Source organism: Phaethon aethereus (genome assembly GCF_964289735.1).
Source record: "Phaethon aethereus genome assembly, chromosome: 1".
Taxonomy (NCBI): Eukaryota; Metazoa; Chordata; class Aves; order Phaethontiformes; family Phaethontidae; genus Phaethon; species Phaethon aethereus.
Window position 1 is genome coordinate 152373220 of NC_138575.1, and position 22859 is coordinate 152396078.

The 22859-nt window shown below is 40.3% G+C and overlaps 2 protein-coding genes across 2 annotated transcripts in view; both read left to right on the plus strand.

The window, feature by feature from the left end:
- Positions 1–3802: 3802 nt before the first annotated feature.
- Positions 3803–9610, plus strand: SULT1C4 (sulfotransferase family 1C member 4; the record flags this gene model as incomplete). Its single annotated transcript, XM_082007393.1, has 7 exons — positions 3803–3974; positions 5484–5621; positions 6922–7019; positions 7353–7479; positions 8690–8784; positions 8999–9179; positions 9338–9610. 7 exons carry the CDS (start codon positions 3803–3805, stop codon positions 9448–9450), a joined length of 924 nt encoding a protein of 307 aa, XP_081863519.1. The 3' UTR covers positions 9451–9610.
- A 7020-nt stretch (positions 9611–16630) lies between these two features.
- The window catches only part of GCC2 (GRIP and coiled-coil domain containing 2), a gene marked incomplete at both ends in the record, with an annotated part of 28523 nt that continues 22294 nt past the window's right edge, over positions 16631–22859 (plus strand). Inside the window, 5 exons of the mRNA XM_082006180.1 lie at positions 16631–16732; positions 19707–19769; positions 20436–20520; positions 21583–21650; positions 22510–22614. Coding sequence (XP_081862306.1) covers positions 16631–16732; positions 19707–19769; positions 20436–20520; positions 21583–21650; positions 22510–22614 — 423 coding nt within the window. The remainder of the gene's footprint in view (positions 16733–19706; positions 19770–20435; positions 20521–21582; positions 21651–22509; positions 22615–22859) is intronic.

Consider the following 22859-nt stretch of genomic DNA (forward strand, 5'->3'; position numbering starts at 1 on the left):
AATAAAATAAACCCAGAGTGTTTTACATGAGGAAACACTTGCCAGCAGTTTGCATTCAGGAAAAGGTCAATGGAAACCCGGAGGAAGCTCTTTGCAGAGAGTGCCTGGTCTTTTTTTAGAGTGGCCCAATAAACCATGATCCCAGCCCAGAAACCAGGTCCCTGGGCTGACCAGTTCACCTCTCACCTCCCTGTTTCACAACAAGAGAAATCCAACACCCATTGCCTACTTCAAAAGCAGTTTTAAAGCTGCAGAAAGTGGTTTTTGACCTCACTCCAGATTATCTGGCACAGCATGCTGTTCACAGGCTACTCAGATTCACAGCTGCAATAAAAGAGAATCACCTGATAAGCAGCTCTTGGGTTTTTCTTTGTTCGGACACACCAGCTAAGGTGCTTTGGGGATTACTGCATTATCAGGATGGTTGTGTAACTGAAAGGCGGGTGAATAGCATTTCAAACCAGCAAATGAACCGCCAGGTGCAGGTGTGAGAAGGACAAACACAGTCAGCGCCAGTTTAACACATAAAGGAAAACAGCAAATCCTTCCACAACACAACTTGAAACTAACGGTCACATTAAAAAAAAAACACAGAAGAGAAATATTATACCTTAAGCATATATTCTCTCCTTGTTCTGTGTTACTTGTTAGTTCTGATGTTGCCAGCCTTCAGAAGAAAAACCTGGTGCCAGAGCCAGAAGAAGATCAAGTGGTTGGGTTAAAGCCAGTCAAGCAATCCTTTTGGTTTCTTGGTTTGTTTCCTGATTCTTTGGAAACTTTTCCTGAAATCGTACAGGGAACGCTGAACCAATTCACTGACTCCCACAGTCCCTCAACAGGGACCCACTGCGAGTTTTGTGAGGAAACTCATTGCCTGCATGAGGACCAAAGGGTGGAAGGTGGTGATCCTGACCAGGAGACCACTGTACAGAGGAGTCAGAGATCCACATCACGCTTAACCTGAGCAGGCGCAGACTGTGCTGTGCTACACAGATCCCTCGGCCGCAGGATAAACTCAGCCAGTTCACTGTACCAGGAGCCTGCAGGCAGCTCCCACTTGGTACTGGTGATCACACCTCCTGCCTGGCCTTGTCTTTGTCTAAGAGGGCAACAAGAAGTTCTCCTGTGAACGTCCTTCATGAACAGAGTTGTTTTCTTGTAAGAAAACTATATAATAGCTTGAATGACCAAAAAGGAGGAGCTTCTCTCCACAAACAGGACCTGCTCAGTGGATCCTGGGAAAAATCCACCAGCTCCCAATGCTGCACAAACACAAGGTTTCCAGCATCCGAAGGGACATAAGATTTACTCACTCTCTATATTCCTCTTCTTATTCTGTCTTATTAAAGCAGTTACCTTGTTAAGTAATTTGTTGTCAGGCCTTTCTTATTGCTATCCAGAAGAGCCCTGCATGAGCTCACTCTCACCTTGTGCCTCACGTCCAAGGCAGAACATCCTCACTTCCCACCTGTGCCTTAAAATATGAGTCTTTGCAACCTAGATATCTAAGCTCCTTCTACAGTCAATGGAGACCTAATCAATACAGTTCATGGACTCTGCAGAGCAAGTCAGCTCATGTTTGGTCAGCTGAATCACTCTCTAGACTCCACTGGCCATGCTGACTAGCCCTCCATATGAGGGTAGGACTACTGCAATGATGGCCACATCCTCATTTGATTAGTATGTATGAAATGTCTCTAAAAAACTGAGAAAACAGAAAGCCATTTTTGATACAAACATTGCCAGACCATCCAAAGGATGACCAAAAAGGACCTCGAGTACTCACAGTGCTCGCATGCCTTCAGAAGATGGAAACAGCCTGATAGCAATGCTGTTTCAAACTAATTTTCCTTTATGAACAAAATCCATTCAAACTTGCTTGAGTTCAGCTGGAATGAACTAGCCTTTTGCCCCAAATCAGCTTTTTCTGATGCAACCAAACATTTCAGCATGACTGTAACCATTGGGAACCAGCTATAAAAGTGTCATCGGCATACTTTTAGCAGCCAATGTTACTATGCTGTTTGTGGCTAGTTTGGGGCATGTCATTATCTCTCCCAGTATCTCACATAGGTATTTAAAGATAGATAGGGATGTAAATCTCGTAAAGAAACATTACCTCACACACAGTGATCATTAACCCTGTAATGCCAGGCTAGTTAAGAAGTGAACCTGTCTAGAAAGTGCTATAAAACATAAATGGCTGGCCCCAGCAATGAAACAGACCCTTAGACACCTATTAAATGAGCATGGCACAGTACATGGTGAAAATGGAACCAAGTTACTTTTAATTCATTCTGTCCTGTTGATCTTAGGTATTAAAAAAAAAAAAAAAAGATTCTGCAATTTAGATTAAATATTAGTAAGAAAATGAATTATTCCATGACTGCTGACAATGACAGATGCAAGTTAAAATAATCTTGCTGGAGCTACTGACTGACATTTAATGTTGTTGTCAGTAAAGAATCATACTCTAGATGATGGATCATAGAACAGATCATAGAATGATCTGTTTGGGTTGGAAGGGACCTTAAAGATCATCTAGTTCCAACCTCCCTACCACAGGCAGGGATTCCTTCCACTAGATGAAAATTCAAAGTATTTTTCCTTCATAGGACTAAAAAGGAGCTCATAAACTAAGCCAGAAAAACTGTTGCACTGTTGGCTGCTGCTATACCTCCTCCTTTGCTCTCCTCACAGTCATAGGAGGAATAGAAACTCCACCCAAGCTTTCATTCTACTTCTGCCTGAAGATCTTACTTAGACCTACTTCGTGCACAGTCATCAATACAGCCAAGGACTGAAGACATTCAAGCAGGAAAAGTTCTCTGGCAAGTTTCATTTTCCTTCTTTTTTTTTACTTTTTGGGTCACTACCCAGTCACCAACCCAACCTCTCGCTACGCTCAACTGAATCTGTGTGAAATCAGGTGTGAGTAAACAAGGAAATGAAATATTTTGGCAATGTTTGCTGTTGGGATTGAAATGTCTTTTGTCTTTTCTGGCTGATATTTTTAATTGAGATTATTTCTGTAGCCTCTCTTTAAGTAGAACTTTCCTCTGACCAGATTTGGAGCTCTGAAGGTTATGGCTAAGAAGAGGCCTTCCTGAGAGAAATCCAGAAATCAGTAACTACTGTAAAACTGTACAATAGGTAGCAGATTTAACTAGATCTATTTAAATAATTGAAGTCTAACAACCTTTTGTTAATTGTCTATCTAGTTCATGTTAATCTGCAACAGATTTCCATATACAGCAAAGAATTCTAAGAGTGAAAAGCTCAAGGAACAAAACACAGAAAAGCTCTGCAAATATTTTTGTAAGTATGAGGCTCAAAGAGTGTTAACTGTTTATTTTCTTTAAGAAGGGAGGGTTGGGTCCTGTATGCTGACTTCAGTGGGAGCTGTTATGCTCTGCCTTCTTTGGAATCACGATGCTGATTACTTTTTCTTGCCTTTCAAAGGCCACATACTTACAGACAGAATTTTACATAAATATGTTTGGTAAAATGTTTAAAGATGGGAATAATGTGGGGGTCTTTTTCTCTTTTTGTATCTGAGTAAACAGAGGGATTTTTAGAGATGCTGAGAAACACCATCAGCAATATACCAAGCAATTCTGAAAAACAGATCCAGCTTTAAGGAGCCTGTATATGGATCCAGATAGGCCAAATCATAGCCAAAGAAATCGAAGGACATGCAATTCAGTCAATAAAAGAGACCTCAAGAATGTATGAGTAAATTTAGATTTTTTTCAGAGCAACCATGTTAATTCCAAGTCTGCCTTTCTTCATGCAGTGCTCAATGGCCCTGGATAAAATGGAAGATTTGAGTCTGAAACAGACAGTGCCCCGCGCTGAGATAGGTGAAGTGGACGGTATTACCTTCACAGAAACAATATGCAGCACGTGGGACCAAGTGTGGAAGTTCAAAGCCAGACCTGACGATTTGCTCATCGCAACCTATGCAAAAGCAGGTTGGTGTGGGTAGGAAACACTATAGAAAAGTTAAGGATAGTGCTTATTGTTGGAATTGAAAATTATGTTTTTCTACTGTGACTGATATTTGTTTAATCCCAAACCAGACGTATTTTAAAGACATGAAGCTCTGTCAGCTGTGACTATAACTTCTGACGTCTTCGGCAGGAGTAGCAACCATCCATTATTGTTGAAATTCACATGGTCAAAGTCTAATTACCTATATTTAAATGTTTCCTTTGATTTACATTATATACATATTAATGGCAACAATAGAAGTTTTCCACCAATAGGTTATGACTTAACAAATCCTAGTAAAAGTCATCATTACTAAAAAATAATAGAAACTGACTGAACTATGGATTGTATTATGTATTTGGGGAATAACTTGGTGTGTAAACCAGTACTGGTTTCTGGAAACAGGTTAATCATTTTAATGAAATAACCAAATTAATTTAATGATTTCAGCTAATAAAATAAAATACCCGCCATTAATATTAGCTATCTGATATTTTGTTCAGTGATTGGCCACTTAGCTCATTACTATTTCTCCTCTTGATCAGACCCTTTATACTTACTACAGAGGAAAACAATGAATAACAAGCATCAATATTAATCCTGGATGAATAAAATCATGTACAGTTTATGGGATTCAGGAACAGACTAGGGAACATTTGATGATCATAAAAAATTAATGACTTGAATTAGCAAGAATTAAGTATTTTTTTCAGTAGGAAAAAAAAATACAAAAAAAACCACCATTAATTTTGTAAAACCTGAAAGCTTTTAATTTATTTCCTGTATACTGAAAGCAAAAACATGTTATTTTGTCCAGCCTGGATTAAAACCTCTCAGCCATTGAACTGAAAAGAAATTGTTAGGAGTCCATTTTACAGTGTGTCTTATCTGCCAGAGAAGCACAATTCAAACGCCTTAAGAAGGGCCGAGTTTCCTGCCCACATCACTGTCCAAGTTACCCCTTAGCATGTTCTCTAGTTGACCTGCCACAGTACCTCAGAGGAGATGTGGTTAACCCAGTGAGCACGGCTAAAAGGGAAAAGAGGTACCCGAGAGACACAAAACTGTAACTCGTACAAGATGTTGCAGTAGCTCAGACAGATGAAATGTTGTACTGACCTTCATTAGAGCATTTCAAATGGGAACATTGAAAATACTGCAGCTTTTTTATACTTTGAAACTGTATGAAGTTTTTACTCACTCAGAGTTCAGGTGTTTCCTTTCTTCATTCAAATTCAGGATGAATTAAATACCTGAATTTTTGTGAGGTATGAAAATTGGGAGGAGGGAATTTCATTCCTCTCTGCAAATAATACAATCTCAAAAAATAGTGAGGTTATCCCATTATCCTCTCTTTTCACTTTGTCCATCATCTTCTGTGCTGTTTCTTCCTCCTTTAATACAGAGTCCATCCTTCTGGCTTTCACTTCCCTAGCAGAACAGACTCTTGGTTATCCCTGAGGGAAACATGTAAACACTGACATTTTCAGGTACCACATGGACACAGGAGATAGTGGATATGATTCAACAAAATGGAGATGTTCAGAAGTGTAGACGCGCCACTACTTACAGACGTCATCCTTTCCTTGAGTGGTCTATCCAAGAGTCTTCAACTGCGAGTTACTCAGGTGAATATTATACAAATAGGTTTGTAATTTAGACAAAATTAAACAAAACAAGCACCCAGTGCTGATGCCACAGGTTTCCTGGGAAAGGTCCTACTTGCTTTGTCACTGAACTATGCACCGTATTGGGTGTTAGGGATCAGTTCAGTTGCTTTAACATAAACATCTAGCGCTACTCAAGCTGGCAGATGTGACTCAGGAGTTAGTGAAGACCATGCTGCTCTGGAGTGGCATCTGAAAGCTCTGTATGATACTCCACAGCACTGCACAGCAGCAGATATGTGTACAACAGCAACGTGGGGGGAATTGAATCTCATTCTCTGATTGGGGTCCGTATGGAAGAAAAACCTATATTGTGGCTATATGCCCAAAAGGTGTATAATGTTTTCAGTGGTTTTGCTACTGCTTTGAATAACTGCTGTTAAATTCTAGGGTCTAGTAATCTAAACAAGCTATGGAGCATTCAGGCAACCAGCAGGCCTGGCTGTTCTGCAAAGTCAGTTTCCTACAAATCTTCCCGCAGCAAGGGCTCCCGTTCCACATGAATCTTTAAGCCAGACTCTCTTCACATTTGAAGATAAAAAGCTTGACTAACTCTGCAGCAGAAGTGCTACTTTTTCTCTTCTAAGCTAGACTGTGTTGACAGAGAGATAAAAAAAATCATAGAGGATGACAGAAGATGATAGGAAAAAAAATGATAGAGGTAATCATAGATGTTTAAAAAGGAAGGGGGGAGGGGATAACACATCTCCACATTGCAATCCAAACTATTCTATGATTCCATATCACTAGATATTCCCAAGTATCGCCATACATCCAAAGCTACTCAAAATCCACTGTCCATCAATCTTCTAATTTCTCTTTACAGGCTATTTAGAAAGTCTAGTCAGCCACTCTATTCTTCTTGTATCCTAGAAAGAAAGAAAAAATTCTTGTCTGCAAAGTGAAAGGAAATCACTAAATATTGTGAAGGAAAAACATTGGTTGGGTAAATATAAATTAGTATTCATGATTATCCCTTGGAATGTAGGGATTAGGCACAGTCCCAAGAAAGCAAGAAGAGATATGAATCAGTGTTCCCCCTTTCCTCCTTCACTAGATAGGTAAAATTTTATCATGAAAACACCAAAGGTGCTTATGCAACGTTGTATATGTTACACTGCTACATAATTGGTTGAAGATGAATGATTGTTGAAAGATTAGCTGCTGAAAAGTCACAGTCAAAATCTCACATGTGAGAATAGCAAAGGGTGCTAGTGCAATTTAGAGAACAAGTCACGTCTCATAATGAAACATCCCACAGGCCTGGAGTTAGCTGAAGCTATGCCTTCTCCACGAACAATAAAAACTCATCTCCCTGTGCAGCTGTTGCCTCCCTCCTTCTGGGAACAAAACTGTAAGGTAAGGCTGAAGAGGTAAGACTCAATTCTACTTCACCTGCAAAGAAAGTGACAAACCAGGACTGAATATTCAGGTTTCCAAAATCTTGAGATTTTACTTGAGAAAGTAAAGGTCTCTCCAAATATTTTCCTTTTAATATGCAAAGCCTGTGCGAAACTAAAGAAGTCATGACTAAGCTGCCTGAGTTGGATTTCAGAAAACGGCAGCTTCAAAGCAAAATCTCTTAAGCCTCTGTCATCAGGCTCCAAGAGAAAACTCCAGGAGATGCTCAGTATCTATGTAAGCATGCGTAAGTTAATTTTTTTCTCTCTCTCTCTTTTCATATCAATAAAGATAATCTATGTGGCGAGAAATGCAAAAGACAACCTGGTGTCCTACTACCATTTCCACAGAATGAATAAAAGAATGCCTGACCCAGGAACCTGGGAGGAGTTCATGGAGAAATTCATGACTGGAAAAGGTGATGAATTGCAATCAGTTGTTTAAGAGATTTTTTTCATTTTAAAAATGCATGACTGATTTATTTATTTCAGCTATGGTTTGCAATCCAGTGCTGACACTCTATGGAAGGATACCTACTGGACGTCTTTCAGTAGTAATTTATCTTCATTCATGGGTTTTTGTTAGTACCAAAAGGATTAATTCTATCTTTACATTCCCATTTTGAACAAAAAAAATGCTACTGATTCTGTTATCATTCAGGAACATAGATGGCAATTTTCAGGCTTAATCTCTTCTCTCTGAGGTTAAAAGAAGCCAGCTAGGAAGGAACAGGGGTTTAATTGGTTTTAGTCTAACCTGATATACAAGAAATCAAGGTTTAATTTTGTGTAGAAATGTGTGGTGTAAATTTGAGATAAGGGAGTGTGCTGGTTTTGGCTGGGATAGAGTTAATTTTCTACATAGTAGCTAGTATGGGGCTGTGTTTTGGATTTGTGATGAAAACAGTGTTGATAATACAGAGATGTTTTCATTATTGCTGAGCAGTGCTTACACAGAGTGAAGGCCTTTTCTGCTTCTCACACCATCCCACCAGCGAGGAGGCTGCAGGTGGGCAAGAATTTGGGAGGGGACGCAGAAGCGACAGCTGACCCCAACTGCCCAAAGGCATATTCTATACCATATGGCATCATGCTCAGCAATTAAAAGCTGGGGGAAGAAGAAGGAAGGGGAGGGGGGATGTTCAATGTTACGGAGTTTGTCTTCCCAAGTAACCATTACGTGTGATGGAGCCCTGTTTCCCTGGTGATGGCTGAACACCTGTCTGCCAATGGGAAGTAGTGAGTGAATTCCTAGCTTTGCTTTGCTTGTGTGCGCGGCTTTTGCTTTACCTGTTAAACTGTCTGTATCTCAACTCATGAGTTTTCTCTGGAAATGTCTGTTTCTCTCCATCAACCATAAAGACAGCCTGGATTTTTTCATTCGGGGGTAAGCATCTGCATTTGTTGCCCTCTAACGTTACACATGAATTCTGCTCTGAGCATCCATATACCTGTGGGATTAATAGCAAGAATACTGTGATAAGCACAGAGCACAGCAGTCATAACCACAGTGATTCAAAGCCAGCTGGAAAATGCCCAGACACTAGTTATGAGGGAAACATGAGTGCCACTGATACCTAAAGACAGTTTGGGCATTTATAGCTGCTGCTGCTATTACTCCTTTTTCAGTGCCCTGGGGTTCCTGGTATGACCATGTAAAAGGATGGTGGAAGGCAAAAGATAAGCATCGTATTCTCTACCTCTTCTATGAAGATATGAAGGAGGTAAAAGGCTGAATATATGTTTATAGAGCTCTGAAATCTGGAAGTCCAGTAGATACTAACTATGATCAACAGTTTTCTATTACAATGACAGCTGTATCAGTAAATCTTCTGATAACCTGATCTTCTCACCCCGACAATTGCAACTTTAGCACTTGTGTTTGAATTCCTTGCTTTTCCTGGCTCTGTATCATATCCCATGTTATCTTTGCTGCAGAATCCAAAGCAAGAAATTCAGAAGATTCTGAAGTTCCTGGAGAAGGATGTGAATCAGGAGGTTCTAAATAAGATAATCCATAACACCTCATTTGAGATAATGAAGGAAAATCCCATGACAAACTACACTAACGAGTTTCAGGGAATAATGGATCACTCCATTTCCCCATTCATGAGAAAAGGTACTGAGGTTTGTTACTGGCATCAATTCTGTCTTCCTGGTTGTCATGCTGTTTTGAAATAAGCCTTGAGGTAAAAGTATCTAGTGAGTCATGGTCAATGGGCTTCAGGAAATACTGGTAAACTAATATTTTTCTTTTTTTGCTTTGCTGTTTCTTAGGGGTAGTTGGAGACTGGATGAATTATTTCACTGTGGCACAGAATAAGAAATTCGATGAAGATTATAAGAAGAAAATGGCTGATACCTCTCTTGTTTTTCGCACGGAATTGTGATTATGAGCAATGGGAATTATTCTCTATGTTCTTCAGCCTTTTCCATTTTATACACTTTGCTTTTCCTTCACAAAATGCCTGTGCTCCTGAGATTTCAAGATCTCTCTTTCACACACCACTGACTTTTCATTATCATGAGAGTGCCCAAATTATTTGGAAGTTTAGGTTGGTCTCCCTAAAGAAAATAATCCCACTGGATGCTTCTCATTCATCCATCCCACAGTAACTTTCAGCATTAACAAAAATATTTCAGATATGCTTTGAGTTTTTGTCTTCTTAAAACTGCAGTTGGTATTGCTGGCATTTTCAAATCAACCTCTAACAGAAATTAGGAACAAAATAGGAAAAAAGGTGTTAAAAGAGTGCAACCAGGTGTGGGCATTATATGTTATTCACATGTACGACCACTAATCAATCAAATTTAAAGGTGGTCAAGCATAAACAGAGCAACGGAAGTGCACAAAGTAGAATCCTTTTCTTTTTCTCTTGTTTTAAGCTGGACATCATAAATGCCATTGAGATGAAAGGAACATTCCAAAATACTATTCCTTTGATAAAACTTGCTGAAGGGCTACATCGAAGCATTTATTTACAATCCAGCTGTGGAGGCAGTAGTCCCTAACTGCATCAAGACAAGAAGCTTTTCTCACTCTTGCCTTTTGAAATGGATAGCATAATTTTTCATTAACATTTGGAGAATTCTGAAAGTTGGCATGAACCAGGTCAAGAGTCAGTGCTGCATTTACTGCAGAGGTGTCTCCCTCTCCTCCACCATTGTAAAATTGTTCACCAGATGCATCACATTATTACCGCCTCCTTTTCTTCCCTCTTCCCTGGTTAACAAATACACAAACATCCCAATGAGGGCTCTTAGTTGCAATAGAGCCTGGTTGTTATTACCTAATAAAGACCAGTTCTGTTTTAGCATTATTACCAGCACTATAGCCATGCTTTGAGCTTGTGGGAAATTAAAGTGATTCGTAGCCCATTTAATTGTAGACAACTGTTACCAATCCACTTTCGGTTTTAAAGTGCCACCATTGAGCTTAGCACACAAAAAAAGGCCCTAAAGAGTTCCTGCTTAACTGAGTTTGTACTCTAAATGCCAGAGGGAAAACAACATAGACTACAGCAGGTGGAGGAAAATACTGTCTTAGTCTCATTTATTCTAGTTTAACACAGAAAATGTTTGCTGGGGGTATTTTCTCTTTGCCCTGTGGAGAGTTCCAAGGATTTAGTAATAGGAGCAGCTGACAACACGCACAGTCCATTTCAGGCTATTGATTTAATCCAAATATCTAAAATGAATGTAGTTCTCTACAGGGCAGCAATATCTTGCATCAAGTTTGGAAACAAATGAAAAGCTTCCTGTTAAATGTGAAGTCACAGTGTTAGTTCCTGGTCCACCGAGTTTTCCCCCACAATGCAGGAAACACTGGAACTAGAAACACACATTTGCTACACTCATGCGAACGTAGGCATTTGAAGGGCTTTAGGTCAACAGAGACTCCTGTCCACAAATAAATTATACCTCAGTAAATTGACTACCTGAGAAAAAAAATCATCTGGCAGAGGCACTGCTGTTCATCACAGCAAGGCTAAATAGCAGCCTGAGGAGCTTTCTCCTACTTGTTTGTTTTTTGTTTATGATTAACTTGATTTGCTATTTTACTATTGCCAGTATGAGGAAAAGGCGTTACCTGTTCTCTGATATATTTCCATTCTCTTGGGTCGCTCCGTGGAACCACATGAGTCAGCTCAGTTTGTCAATCTAATCCTCATTCAGTGTCATAAGAGCCATCAGTAAATGGAAAACATGCTTAACTCAGTAGCCTGGTGACATTTTATGAGCGCTGCTGTACAAAAGGTCGTGCAGGTGACCTATTTGTTCCTCCTTTGAAATCTCTGAATGTATCAGAAGTGCAAAGTGCTGACGGTGGCTGAAGCCTGGTCTGAAAGGGACCTGCGCAGCCACTGCAAGGATAGAGGCAGCATATAATAAGGGGCTCATATCACAGTGGGAGAGTCACCTTTGCTCTCGCTTCCTTAGGTAACTCTTTGCCCAGATACAGTTCAGCTGGACTGAAAAACAGATAAAAAGTAACACAGGTCAGAGTGCAGTCCTAGAAAAAAAAAAAAGGAAACAAACACTGGATGTGTGGTTACATAAAAACTGGCTTTTCTTACACCATCGATACTATCTTTATATATATTCAAAGACAGAAATGTTAACCCTTATGACAAAATATAGCTGGCAGGGGGATAGAAAAGTGGGATGTTTCTTCTTTTTATGCTCTCTCAAGTGGCCACAGCTGAGAGAGATCAACCTGTGGATTCAGTCCTAATTTGCAAAATGTTATTAATTATACCAGCGTAAAACTACAGGGAAATGCCAATTGTTACCAGGGAAACTGATTTTATCTGTAGATGCCAGGAAAGTTTGGGAAATGGGTTAATAGGCTATATTAACCAGCCTGGAGACTACTGTGGTTTGGTGTCATGACAGTATGTCAGCAGAGATGTGCATACGCTTCCGGGTAGATGACTGGAGGGTGTGTACATCTAGAGCACCTTTAACTTACATATCTTCAGGTTTGTCAGTTGTTATGTACAGAGAAGCTTTAAGTAATGTACTACTTTGTCGAGTAAGTAATTCTCAGGGACTGTTTATTAATAAACAATATGGAGATTGTTTATTAATACCAGCATAAGTAAGAGGTTTAATTTATTTTTACATAAGATACTGTAAATCAATGAGTACCTGCAGAAGGAGATTGTACTTGTTTATGAATTTTTTTCAAATCAATTTAAACTATGGTCAGGCTTCTGGTTCAAACAAGTGACTCTTGTTTACTATGGTGATAGAGCTCCGTACAAAGCTCTATCAGATCTGAATATGCACCGATGTTTATTTTCATCCAGTTACCTAGATGCATGATTTTACTGACCTGCTTACACAGGTGCAACTTCTTCTATGTTAGTTTAAAAAGGACTTGTGTCAGTTTAGCTAACACGATCTCACAGCAACTTCTTCAATGCTGCTTGCCTCTTCTTTTCTAAGAAAATGTACCTGCAGAATCTTGATAGTGGAGAAGCTTTGTTGTTAACCTCTAACTCATGTTTGAAAATCAGAGTTCATTAATACATGTTAACTGTTCTCATGGTTCTGTTTCGTAGCTCTGCATTAAAACGACCAAAACAAATCCTCCCACGGGAATCACTTCCTGTTTTGATACAGATATTTTAACAGGAACTGCTGTACTAATTCTAGGGTAGTCATGATCGTCCTTTAGCTTCACTGTCGTTACCAACTAGGGGAGGCATTTTACCTTCACATGGAATGCAACCATTTATGAAACAGAATGGAAGAAGCACCAAGCTTCAAGAAATTAAAGAGACGGAGAAGGGCACTGTTCTGTCTTCTCAGCTAGCATTTAAAGACCAAAGGACACTGCTTTCCTTTCCACTAATCTTACTGTAGATGATCTGCTTCATGCTTGGATTGAAAGTCACTGTTTCTCCAGTTAGGAAACAGACTGCGGACAAGAAGTATTTTTTACTTAATTTGTCCTATCCCTATAGGATATGGATATCCTACCCTAGACATTAGATGTTTTTTATAATGATTTATGTCAACATGTTCACAAAGAGCTTTGTCTTTACAACAAGGTTAATTATTAATTCTGGAATTTTCCAGAGGTGCATTAACATTGTATTTTAAGCCTGGACTGAAGCTTCCATTTCCCTCACGTCTTCAATGAGTGATGCAAGCCCTGTCTCAGCGTAAGCTGCAGATGAGCCTCGAGGCACATTGTAAGAGAAAGTTAAGACCTTCATACTCATAGGATGCAACCAAACTGTGCTGCCAGACCTAAAGCCATGGACGTAGGCTGGATAACAAAGGCTCTGTCCACCCTCTGGACCAAGTACAGACTTAGGCACTGTGTAGGTGGACCAGGAATGTTGTCATGCAGCAGTGTCCCATGGTTAAAGTTGAAGAGGTAAATTACTCATGGATTATTTTGCAGAAGGGCTTTGGCATAGCCTGCTGCAAGGGTAGTTGGTATTTATCAGCAGTGTGAGCTCAGACTGCCTCTAGGACTGTGTGCATGCTCACAGTTGAGTTATGGCCATCTACCACGACCATGAAGACAGAGGGATTACATCAAAAGCAAGCCACACTGGGTCCTGCTCTGGTACAGGCAATATAGGTATAGTTGGAGTCTTAGGTTAGACACCTAAAACCACATTATATTTACCCATATAAACATTCTGATTAGCCTCCCCTTTCATACTTTCTTAACTTTTTCACTGTACCTGTAGCCTCTACCATTCCACTCCAGTGGGAACCTCCTGAACCTGAACCCAGCCCAACAAAATGGCCATAGACAGCCAAAGAATTTATGGTTAATTTGCATGGGGCAGGGAAAATGCTTTAAGTTTCCAAAGAAGAATAGTTAACATACTGTAATGCATACCCTGACTTCCTTTACACTAATTTGGCATGCAGAAAAACCATAAAAGTCGCTCAAAGCAAGAATGCTGACCAGCCCAGCATGGTTAACAAGCAAAAGGGTTTGTGATCTTCAGAACCTGTTAGAAAGGCAGATGCTACAGTGGCAAGTATTTAAAGCATCAGCTCTTGTATGATGAAAACACATTCCTCAGTTGAAAAATTACAGTAATTTTCTCATTCTGTGCTCTTTGGAAAATTCTTGCAGGTCTAATAGTTCCAGTGACAGTGAACAAGCATTTGTATCCTGCCTTGATGTAAGGGCTAATCACAGCCCCGTGGGACCTCACTTCTCAACAAAAGCAGGATTTAAAGTTTGTTATTCTCTGCCCCAACACATTTCAAAAACATCTTGGCAATCTTGTTTTATATAAACAATGCTATTTAAAAAGATGAACTAATTATCTTTTACAAAGATAATAAAATCATAGAATATATGTAGCATATAAATTATTCTTGCTTTTCCCACTTGTTTCAAATCAGCTGCATGCAATATATATCAGCCTACTGGCTCCTTCTGGATAAGTAAGACGTAGAGTTCATAAACTGTTTAAGAAAATCATGTAAGACTATTGCAGGTACGAATCGACATTTTTTCCCACAGAATATGGAGCAACTTGTACTTTATTGTAACAAACTGAAACAATCAAAAAATTAAATTGTCAAAATCCTCAATCTTTTTTCTTCTAGTAATTCTAGAAACTTTTTTGATTTGTCTACCATTCCCCAACCAGGATACTTTGCAATTGCTGTTGCAATTCCGACCAGAATGAAAGACTGTCAAGACAACCTCAGTTGTAAAATATACCTAAATTCTGTTGCACAGAGTGGAGGGGGTCGGAGGGGAGAATCGGCCTGTCTCTGTCAAATACCTATCTCACAGGAGCAGGAAGCTCTACCAGGGGGCTGAGTGCTCGCTAGCCAGAATCAGTTTCAGAAAGCTGGCAATGAATGAGCTGGTAGTTCATTGTCTTCAGTACAAACACATCTGAAAACCCTTTGGGTGTCTGCCTTGGACGATCTCCAAAATCAATTTCCTCATAGACCAAGTCATGAGATGATCCAAGAGTTGGACCATAATACGTAATTTCTGAGGATAGACAGAAGGAACAAATTTACATGAAACATTGTTTTCTCTGGGGTTTTCCAAAAGAGAAGGTAAGCTTTCCTACAGTATTCTCTACAAACGTCCAACTTCAGTCGGAGGCTGACCTGGAGGGACAGAGCTGTATGGCATAGTTTAGGGTCAAAAGTGTTCACCACAGGATGGTTCTGGAAGGACTGTATCTAGAAAGGCTCTTCCTGAAGTTGTGTGAAACCCACATGTTAGACCACAGCTGCGCAGGCATAGCTACCCAGTTCAGAATCTGCCAAAGCAAATGGAGAAAGACAGAATTAATCTGTTTAGTGCCCTGTGGGGCTTCTAAAAAGTATAATAGAAATAATGGGAAAACAGCTTCTTCTAGTTTGGCTAGAGAGATCTGTTCCTTGCCAGCAACCTCTGTGAGAGCATGGAACCACACGCTTCTGCTGCAGTTGTGTACCTGCGTAGATTACAATACACAATAAATATACATAATGTACAGTGAATGCACTGGAGGAAAAGACAAGTAAATCATTTCTGAGGTATATGTGAAGAACCTTTCTGCCTTTTGTCACTATCGGTCATTTGAATTTTAAAAGAATGACAGTAAGAAGACTTGGAAAAATGCAAATTATTCTTCCAAGAGCAGCATTTTGACTAATATGACCCTCTTTTTTTATTAAAAAAATAAATATTCTCTTATGACACTATAATTAATTCTGTGATATTCAATATTTAGCTGGTGAACTGTAAATAGAGTAATATGCCTGAATTGTTTCTCCCAGGCAACTTCTCATTAAAAATCAATTACTTATCACAAAATGCCAAAAATAATTCAGGCACTATGAAAGTGCATGCATGATTACAATAAGAAATGTGTGCACTTTAAGGTAGGTATTGCTCCCCTCAAGCACCTACCCAAATGGCCATAAAAATGGCTTTTAATTAAAAAAACAGAACTACAAGCATTAATACCTGGCTTCTGCTATTTGCTCTGGTACAGTCCTTCATATCCGATGTTTGATAACTTACTCTCTGCTTCCATCGAGATATTAAAAGACAGGATCCTAAATCCTTAAGCACCTGCCTGAGCACACGGCTGTTCACCTGATACTCTCCTTAATGGTGACAGCGAGAGACATATTGCCTAGTAAGAGGCTCTCCGCGCACCGTAAGGTGTCCTTGCAGCAGTGCGTACCCCTCAGCAACAGGAAATGGTGGGGTGCGGCTGTGCTAGGGCCGTACCGCTTCCCCTGTGCCGCTATTAGTGGACGGATAGGGGCGGCTGGCAGCGCTACCTACACCTCCTGCCCTCAACCACCGTTCAGGTCGGTTTGTGCCGCCGAAGCAGCCTGGCCACGGCACACACCCCGTCAGGCGCCGTTGGCTCGGCAAGCTGTAACACAGCCTTCCACCATGACATCCCCCCTGCCCCTCCGCGCGAGGGAGGCGTTAAACTCCCGGCGCCGCGTGCCAGGGGCGGGACCGGGCCCCGAGGGGGCGGGGCTCAGGTGACGGGCATTCTCTAGCCCTCGGCCGGCTGGGGGAGGGGAGGCGCTGCGCCGCGTTACCGGCGTGCGTGGATGACGGAGGCGGAAGTGGGTTGGGGAGGATGTAGCGGCGCTGGCAGCGGCTGCGGCGCCGCGATCTCCCCGCCCCTGCAGTCAGCCGGCCCCGCCATGGAGGTAACGGGGCGGCCGGCCAAGAGGGGGCTCGGAGCCGTCGGGGAGGGCCGTTGCTGGGGCGGGGGCGGGAGGGTGGTAAGGGGGACGCATGACCTTGGGCTGCAGCACGCGGGGCGGGGTGGGGCGCGGGGAGGTGCGCCACACTCTTCCCCACCCGCGGCTTGCGCGCCCCCTCCCCGCTCGTGCGCAGCTCTCTCCGCGCACCGCCAGCGGCCGTTGGCGGGCGCCGCCGCTCGCCACAGGGCCCGCCGGCGGCCGCTGTCCACAGTCAGCGTGACGGGCGGTGTGGCTCGGGGGTAGCCTGCGGGCCGCGGCGCGCCCCTTGGCCTCCTGCCCCCGGGGCGGTAGCTGTGAGGGGGTGCGGTGTGCGGCCCGCCCCGCTCCCGGCCGGCCTGGGCCTGGGCCTGGGCCAGGGGTGGGAACGGGTGCTCTGGTCCTGCCCTGCGGCAGTGTGAGCGCCAGGGCGGGCTTCAGGGGTGGCTTAGTGCCTCCTGCTAGAAGGTGGGGATGTCATCCTGTTAGCACGGGCTGGGGGAGATCAGCCGGTGCTTACTCAACGGAAGAAGCACTCTGGTGACTTGGAGCGAACGTGTTGAGTGGTTACCCGCGAGTGAACAAGCATTCCTTTTCTACTGAGATGACCTGATGTGTTAGCAATATGTCGACTACGAAACACCTACCAACTCAAGCAAATAAAATCACTGAAGTATATGTATCTAGTGTAGCTTTCATAAACACCAAGGCAAATCCAAAGGCAATGTTGAAGGGTTTAAAATTCTCACATGATACTAACTCTCCTGGTAGTTTCCGAGCTGCATGCATTCTAAAAGAGTTTCAGTGCCTGTGTTTGCTGAAGCGATCGCAACTCAAAATATGTTTTGATGTGACTTGGTATGATTAGAGTTGGTGATGTCTAAAAGTTGCAGACTGCTCAGAAAATCGCTGTTCAGAATTGTTATTACTGCCACAGTTCTCATTAGAGTCTAATGTATTGCATTTATACATCAGTTAGGCTTTCTAAGAGTATGTTAAGCTATTGCTAAAGGGGTAGGTAGCAATTAAAATTGGCTTGGAAACACCTTAGTGTAGATGAAGTAGGCTTTAAATTAAAATACGTGTGTATATATATATCTCTCGGTGAAGTATGGAAGCATACCCTCGTTTCAGAATGGTGGAATAGAAACTTGAAAATCTCTGCAGGATTCAATGTTGTGCTTAAAAGTGTACTTACTATCTGCTGGCTCACAGCTCAGATGCACCTAATCAATGAAAAGTTTACAATTTTTTAGTAACTCATCTTCCTCATTGCCCTTCTAATTCAGATGTGTGAAGCTCTCAACATGAGCTGCTTCTGGTTTCTGTTACCAGAACAGCAAAACTGGATGTGTTGTCTTAAATGATACATGGTTCTGCTTCTCTGCGTAGTAGCTTAAAGGAGAGTAAAAGTAATGTCTAGGTTCATCTTACTGTGGTATGGAGAGACATGTGCTGTCATTTTCTAAACAGTGCGTACAATTTGTTTTGCTTAATTACACTGTGTAAGCATACTGCTTGTAGTTACAGTGTTTTGCTAATTGCAGTGCTGAAATATTAAGAATGTAAATGTTGACAAAGTTTTGCATACCAAGGAAATCTGAAACTTAATAGCTTTTTTTAAAATGCTGTTTTTATGTTTATTGGGCACATTATTTTCTAATAAGTTTGCTTTTGCCATCTCAAAAAAACAAAACAAAACCCAAACAACCCAACTCTAGCCCATGTGATAGAGAGATAACTGTAACTGCCTTTATCCTTGGTCTGTGCTTGAACTTATATTTCTAATGATGACCTTGCTTTTATCTGTACCAGCTGTTCTCTCTAAACTGCTAGTGCTTCTCCATTCCAGTAGTGTTTAAATTCAGTTTGGTTTTCCCTTAGTTTCTATTATAAGGGGTTTTTTTTGTCTCTCTTAAGAGAGTAGCAAAATAAAAGTGAAGGTATGCGTGTATACATACACACACACAAACACATAGATATACAAAAATACAAATATTTCTATATACACACCTTCATTTTTATATACACACACAGGTATGATAGTATGAAGGAAAAAGCAGGGTAAAGGTCAAAGCTTGGAAATGCTACCCTTAATATATTGGAAGTGTTTGTTCTATTTTCCTTTGCCCTGTCTTAGTTATGTATGTTTCCTCATGTTCCTGAGTATAGGTAAGCCTATCTCATATAAACCACTGTAAAGTAATGTAGAGTCTCCCAGGTTAGATGTGTGGAAGTTTACAGTAGAAGGCATTATGCATGTATGTTAGGAATAGGGAGCCCAGAATTTGCAGAGCCTTTTCAGATATGTTTGTCAGGCCAGCACTTCTAGTGCTAACTAGTGTTTCAAAAAAAAAAAAAAAAAAAAAGGCAGGGAAGGGTTATATTTTGTTCAAAGGAACCCTGGCTTTGCAGAGTCTTTTCAAATATATTTGTTAGGCTAACAAATTTAGTGATAACCAGTGTGTTTAAGAAAGAAAGAAAAAAAAAATGTTGAGAGGTATATGTGGTTCAGAAGTTCCTAAAGTTTGATTTAAGTGCTATTCCTCTACAAGTTTTTTTTATTCATGCCTTTTTTTTTTAATGAGTCTTTTAAGAAGAAGATAGCAAGTCACGCCTTTGTAACCTCTTGTAAATAAAATGATTTTTTGGTAGCGTATCAACTCTAGATGTCAATTCAGTAATGGAATCATAAGATCATACTGGTTTGGAAATCAGGAGTTTTCTATTCTGCTGTTGTATTGCACTAATCACTATAAATTGCTATTGAATTTTTTTCCATTATTCTTCTGACTAGCTCTACAAATATATTTTGAATTTTTTTTCTTGAGCTCTCACCATATTCAGCTATTCTCAGTGTTTGCAGACTTTCGGTTAGTTCCTTCAGTAGTCTTACATTAGAAAGTTCAATTACTGCAGATTGCACTATATTTTTTTGTAGGTTCAAGATGCTGGGCAAGAGATGGTGGCGTCGTCTGTCACACCAGGATCAGGCAAATCAAAGGTAATCAGTCCTCACGAATCTTAACTTATTTGGATAGCAGTAGTTGAAAGGGTTACAGTTTAGCATGCAAGCTATAACTAAAAGGAAGACATAAAGGTATTTTTAAACAGTTTCCTGTCTTCTAGATGTTTTGAAAAAATGATTTATAAATGCTAGGCTAAAGTATTCTGGAAAACATGGAGGAAATAATCTCTTCTTGATATGTTCACTTCCTGTACAATATTTGATAAAATATTAGTAGCATCCCATTTTGGCAGTAGTCTGTTTCATAATGTACACAGACTTCTTTGCATATGTTGGAAGTAAATTTAAACAATGTCAATGTTAGGTCAGCACGCTATTTTCAAAACATTGTTCAAATTATATTACTGAATTCCCTTCCCGACTGAGTTTTCCTGCCTAACTGATGCTGCCCAGTAGTGTAGTCTAGAAGGATTTTTGGAAAAGTACAGAATTAGGAGTAGTTTCCGTTACTGCACTTGAAATAACAGAACTGGATAACGGAACAGCAGTAACTTGGACTGTTACTGTTCTTGCAAATGTGTGATAAAACAGTTTCTTGCCCTAAAATTTAACTTCTTGGAAATCTAGTGCTAAAATGCCCTGTTTTCTATTTACCTCTGGGTTAGAGGAGGCTGGTTTCTCTAATATGTACTTTTTTTACAGCTGGACACATTGCCCAAAGAAGATCTCATCAAGTTTGCAAAAAAGCAAGTGATGCTTATACAGAAAGTGAAGTCAAGATGTACAGGTACCTTACTGGAAAGAGAACAATTTCTGCCTTAATGCTTGGTACTGTCTGACCTTTCCTGCATATTTTTGCTAGGTAGATTTAAGTTCCAGGCAAATATCTTAGATTTATTTTTTTTCCCTGCAATTTCACTATTCTTTTTTTGTGGGACAATAAGGACTGAAGTCCTTAGAGCAAGGAAGGGAAAGAAAAGAAGCATTGCTTTTATCAGGTATTAACTTAATGTTGATTTGGCAGTATGGCATGATGGAACAATGTAGCTTGTGCAAGAGCTGAAGTGGGACTTGTCATTGTTCCCCATATTGATTGCAGGGACACCTGCTGCTTTTCAGGAAGCAGGTGGGAGGGGGAGTGTCTCTGAGAGATTTTTGCATAGTTAGTGCTGCTGTACAGTACAATGGCTTCTTTAAAATAGTTAGCTACTTTATATTTGATCATTTGCTGCTTTAACAAGAGATTGTAAAATACAGCAAACACTTTTAGGTGGTCAACACAAAACTTTATCCTGTGTAAATCTGTGCTCTCATGTGCTGTCCTCCTCTCTGCTGTCCCTTTTCCTCCAGTGGCCCACTACTTGGACTGATGACACTTCCCCTTGTTTGGAGTTACAGTTATGCTGACTGCTGGTAGCTGCCCGTTGAAATAATAAAGATAGGGATGGGCTATACTAGGCTTTTCCTCAGTGGGGTTGTTTGTAAGATCCTGTTCTTCCACCTGCTGCCTATTTTTAGAGAACCAATAGGAATTGAATATCTTTTCTCGGGCTTAAATTGATCATGAAATAGAAGGTAAGACAATCATCAAAAGAACTTCTGTCTGTTGTCCCTCTACCCAAACAAGGAAGCTTTGCTTCCTCAGGAAACCATGCTAAATGTCCAGACTGGAGAATTAGTAGTGAATGTTTGTTCTCTTTCCATTAGCCCTCTTTATCACCCAGCAACAGGATGAAGTAAAAGACATCTCTGATTTGAATAGGAGTGTTGTTAGGCACTGGATTTACTAGTAATTTGCGGTTGTGATGGAGCATCAATTCATGCTGTGAAATTTCTGTACTTTTTTAAGAACTAGAGAAGGAGATTGAAGAACTCAGATCTAAAGCAGCTACTGCGGGAGCTGATGATATTATTCAGGTAGGAATATGTAATGGCTTTCTAATGTATTACATGATGTTAGCTGAAATAAATCTGCAGAAATAATTTGGTAAATAGTAAATAGATTTAAAACTGTTATTTAAATTGAATGTAATCAATTTTCATTAATTCAAGACACTTCCTAAAACCTCTTTTTTCTTCCTCCCCCCACATCTTTACTCCACTTCTCAGAAAACACTATCAGTTCTGTGAGGAATAGTACAGAATAGTACAATTTCCTCAGCAAGATTTTTTCCTTGTGTAGCTGGTTAGACAGGCTTTTGTTTATTTTTAGAATGACCACTGCAGAAAGATTTCAGCCATTTAGAAGACTTCTGAGACAGTCATTTGTTGAGATCAGAAACATATTATTAAAGTTGCATGTCACAAGAAATACTTCTAGGAAAGTAACTGGAATTTTTTTGAAGTGGCAAGAACATATGTCTTTCTCAAAGGGTCATAGACAGCATATGAAGGTGAAAACTGGTAGCAAGGAGGAATTTATCAACCGAGAATTTGTTTTTAATAACTTGGACGGAGATTTCTTTTTTTACAGAAGGGGTGCTCCCCCCATCCCCCCTGCAACATTGCTGCCTGGTGATAAAAAATCAGCTGATCAGAAATACGATTTTGAACAGAACCTATTATTCAACGTCATTGTTTTAGTCTACATATTCCATATCTGCCATATGTATGACATATGTATGGATGAAAGTAACTTTTCAAATCAGACTGACGTATTTAATTGAAAAAAAAGGTTATGACCAATATGTGATTTCCTATGGTTGGCAAAAATCGGTCAGGCTTCCATTATTAAGAAACGCTTCTTTCAGTGATGTTTCTCCCTTATTAAAATTAGGCTCTCACAGAAAGACTGGATGTTGTACTTCTGGAAAAAGCTGAAAGTCAGCAGCAGTGCGTAGCTCTGAAAAAAGAAAATATTCAAAGAAAGCAAGAAGCAGAGGTACTGAAATGAGCAATATAACATTACTAATATATTTCAGAATTATGTTTTATTTTCTAGTTTTGCTTGTTGTGTGTTTCACTTTCATTTTAATCTTTTTCTTCACTTATCTGTGTTCTGTTTTACGTTAAAAAAAAATCTAAAGGCTTCATATGCTAAAGCATGTTTTCTCTGTATGCCTTAATTTATAATTTTTATAGGACTGACAATAAATATAAAATTCTGATATGCACCAGCTAGACCCA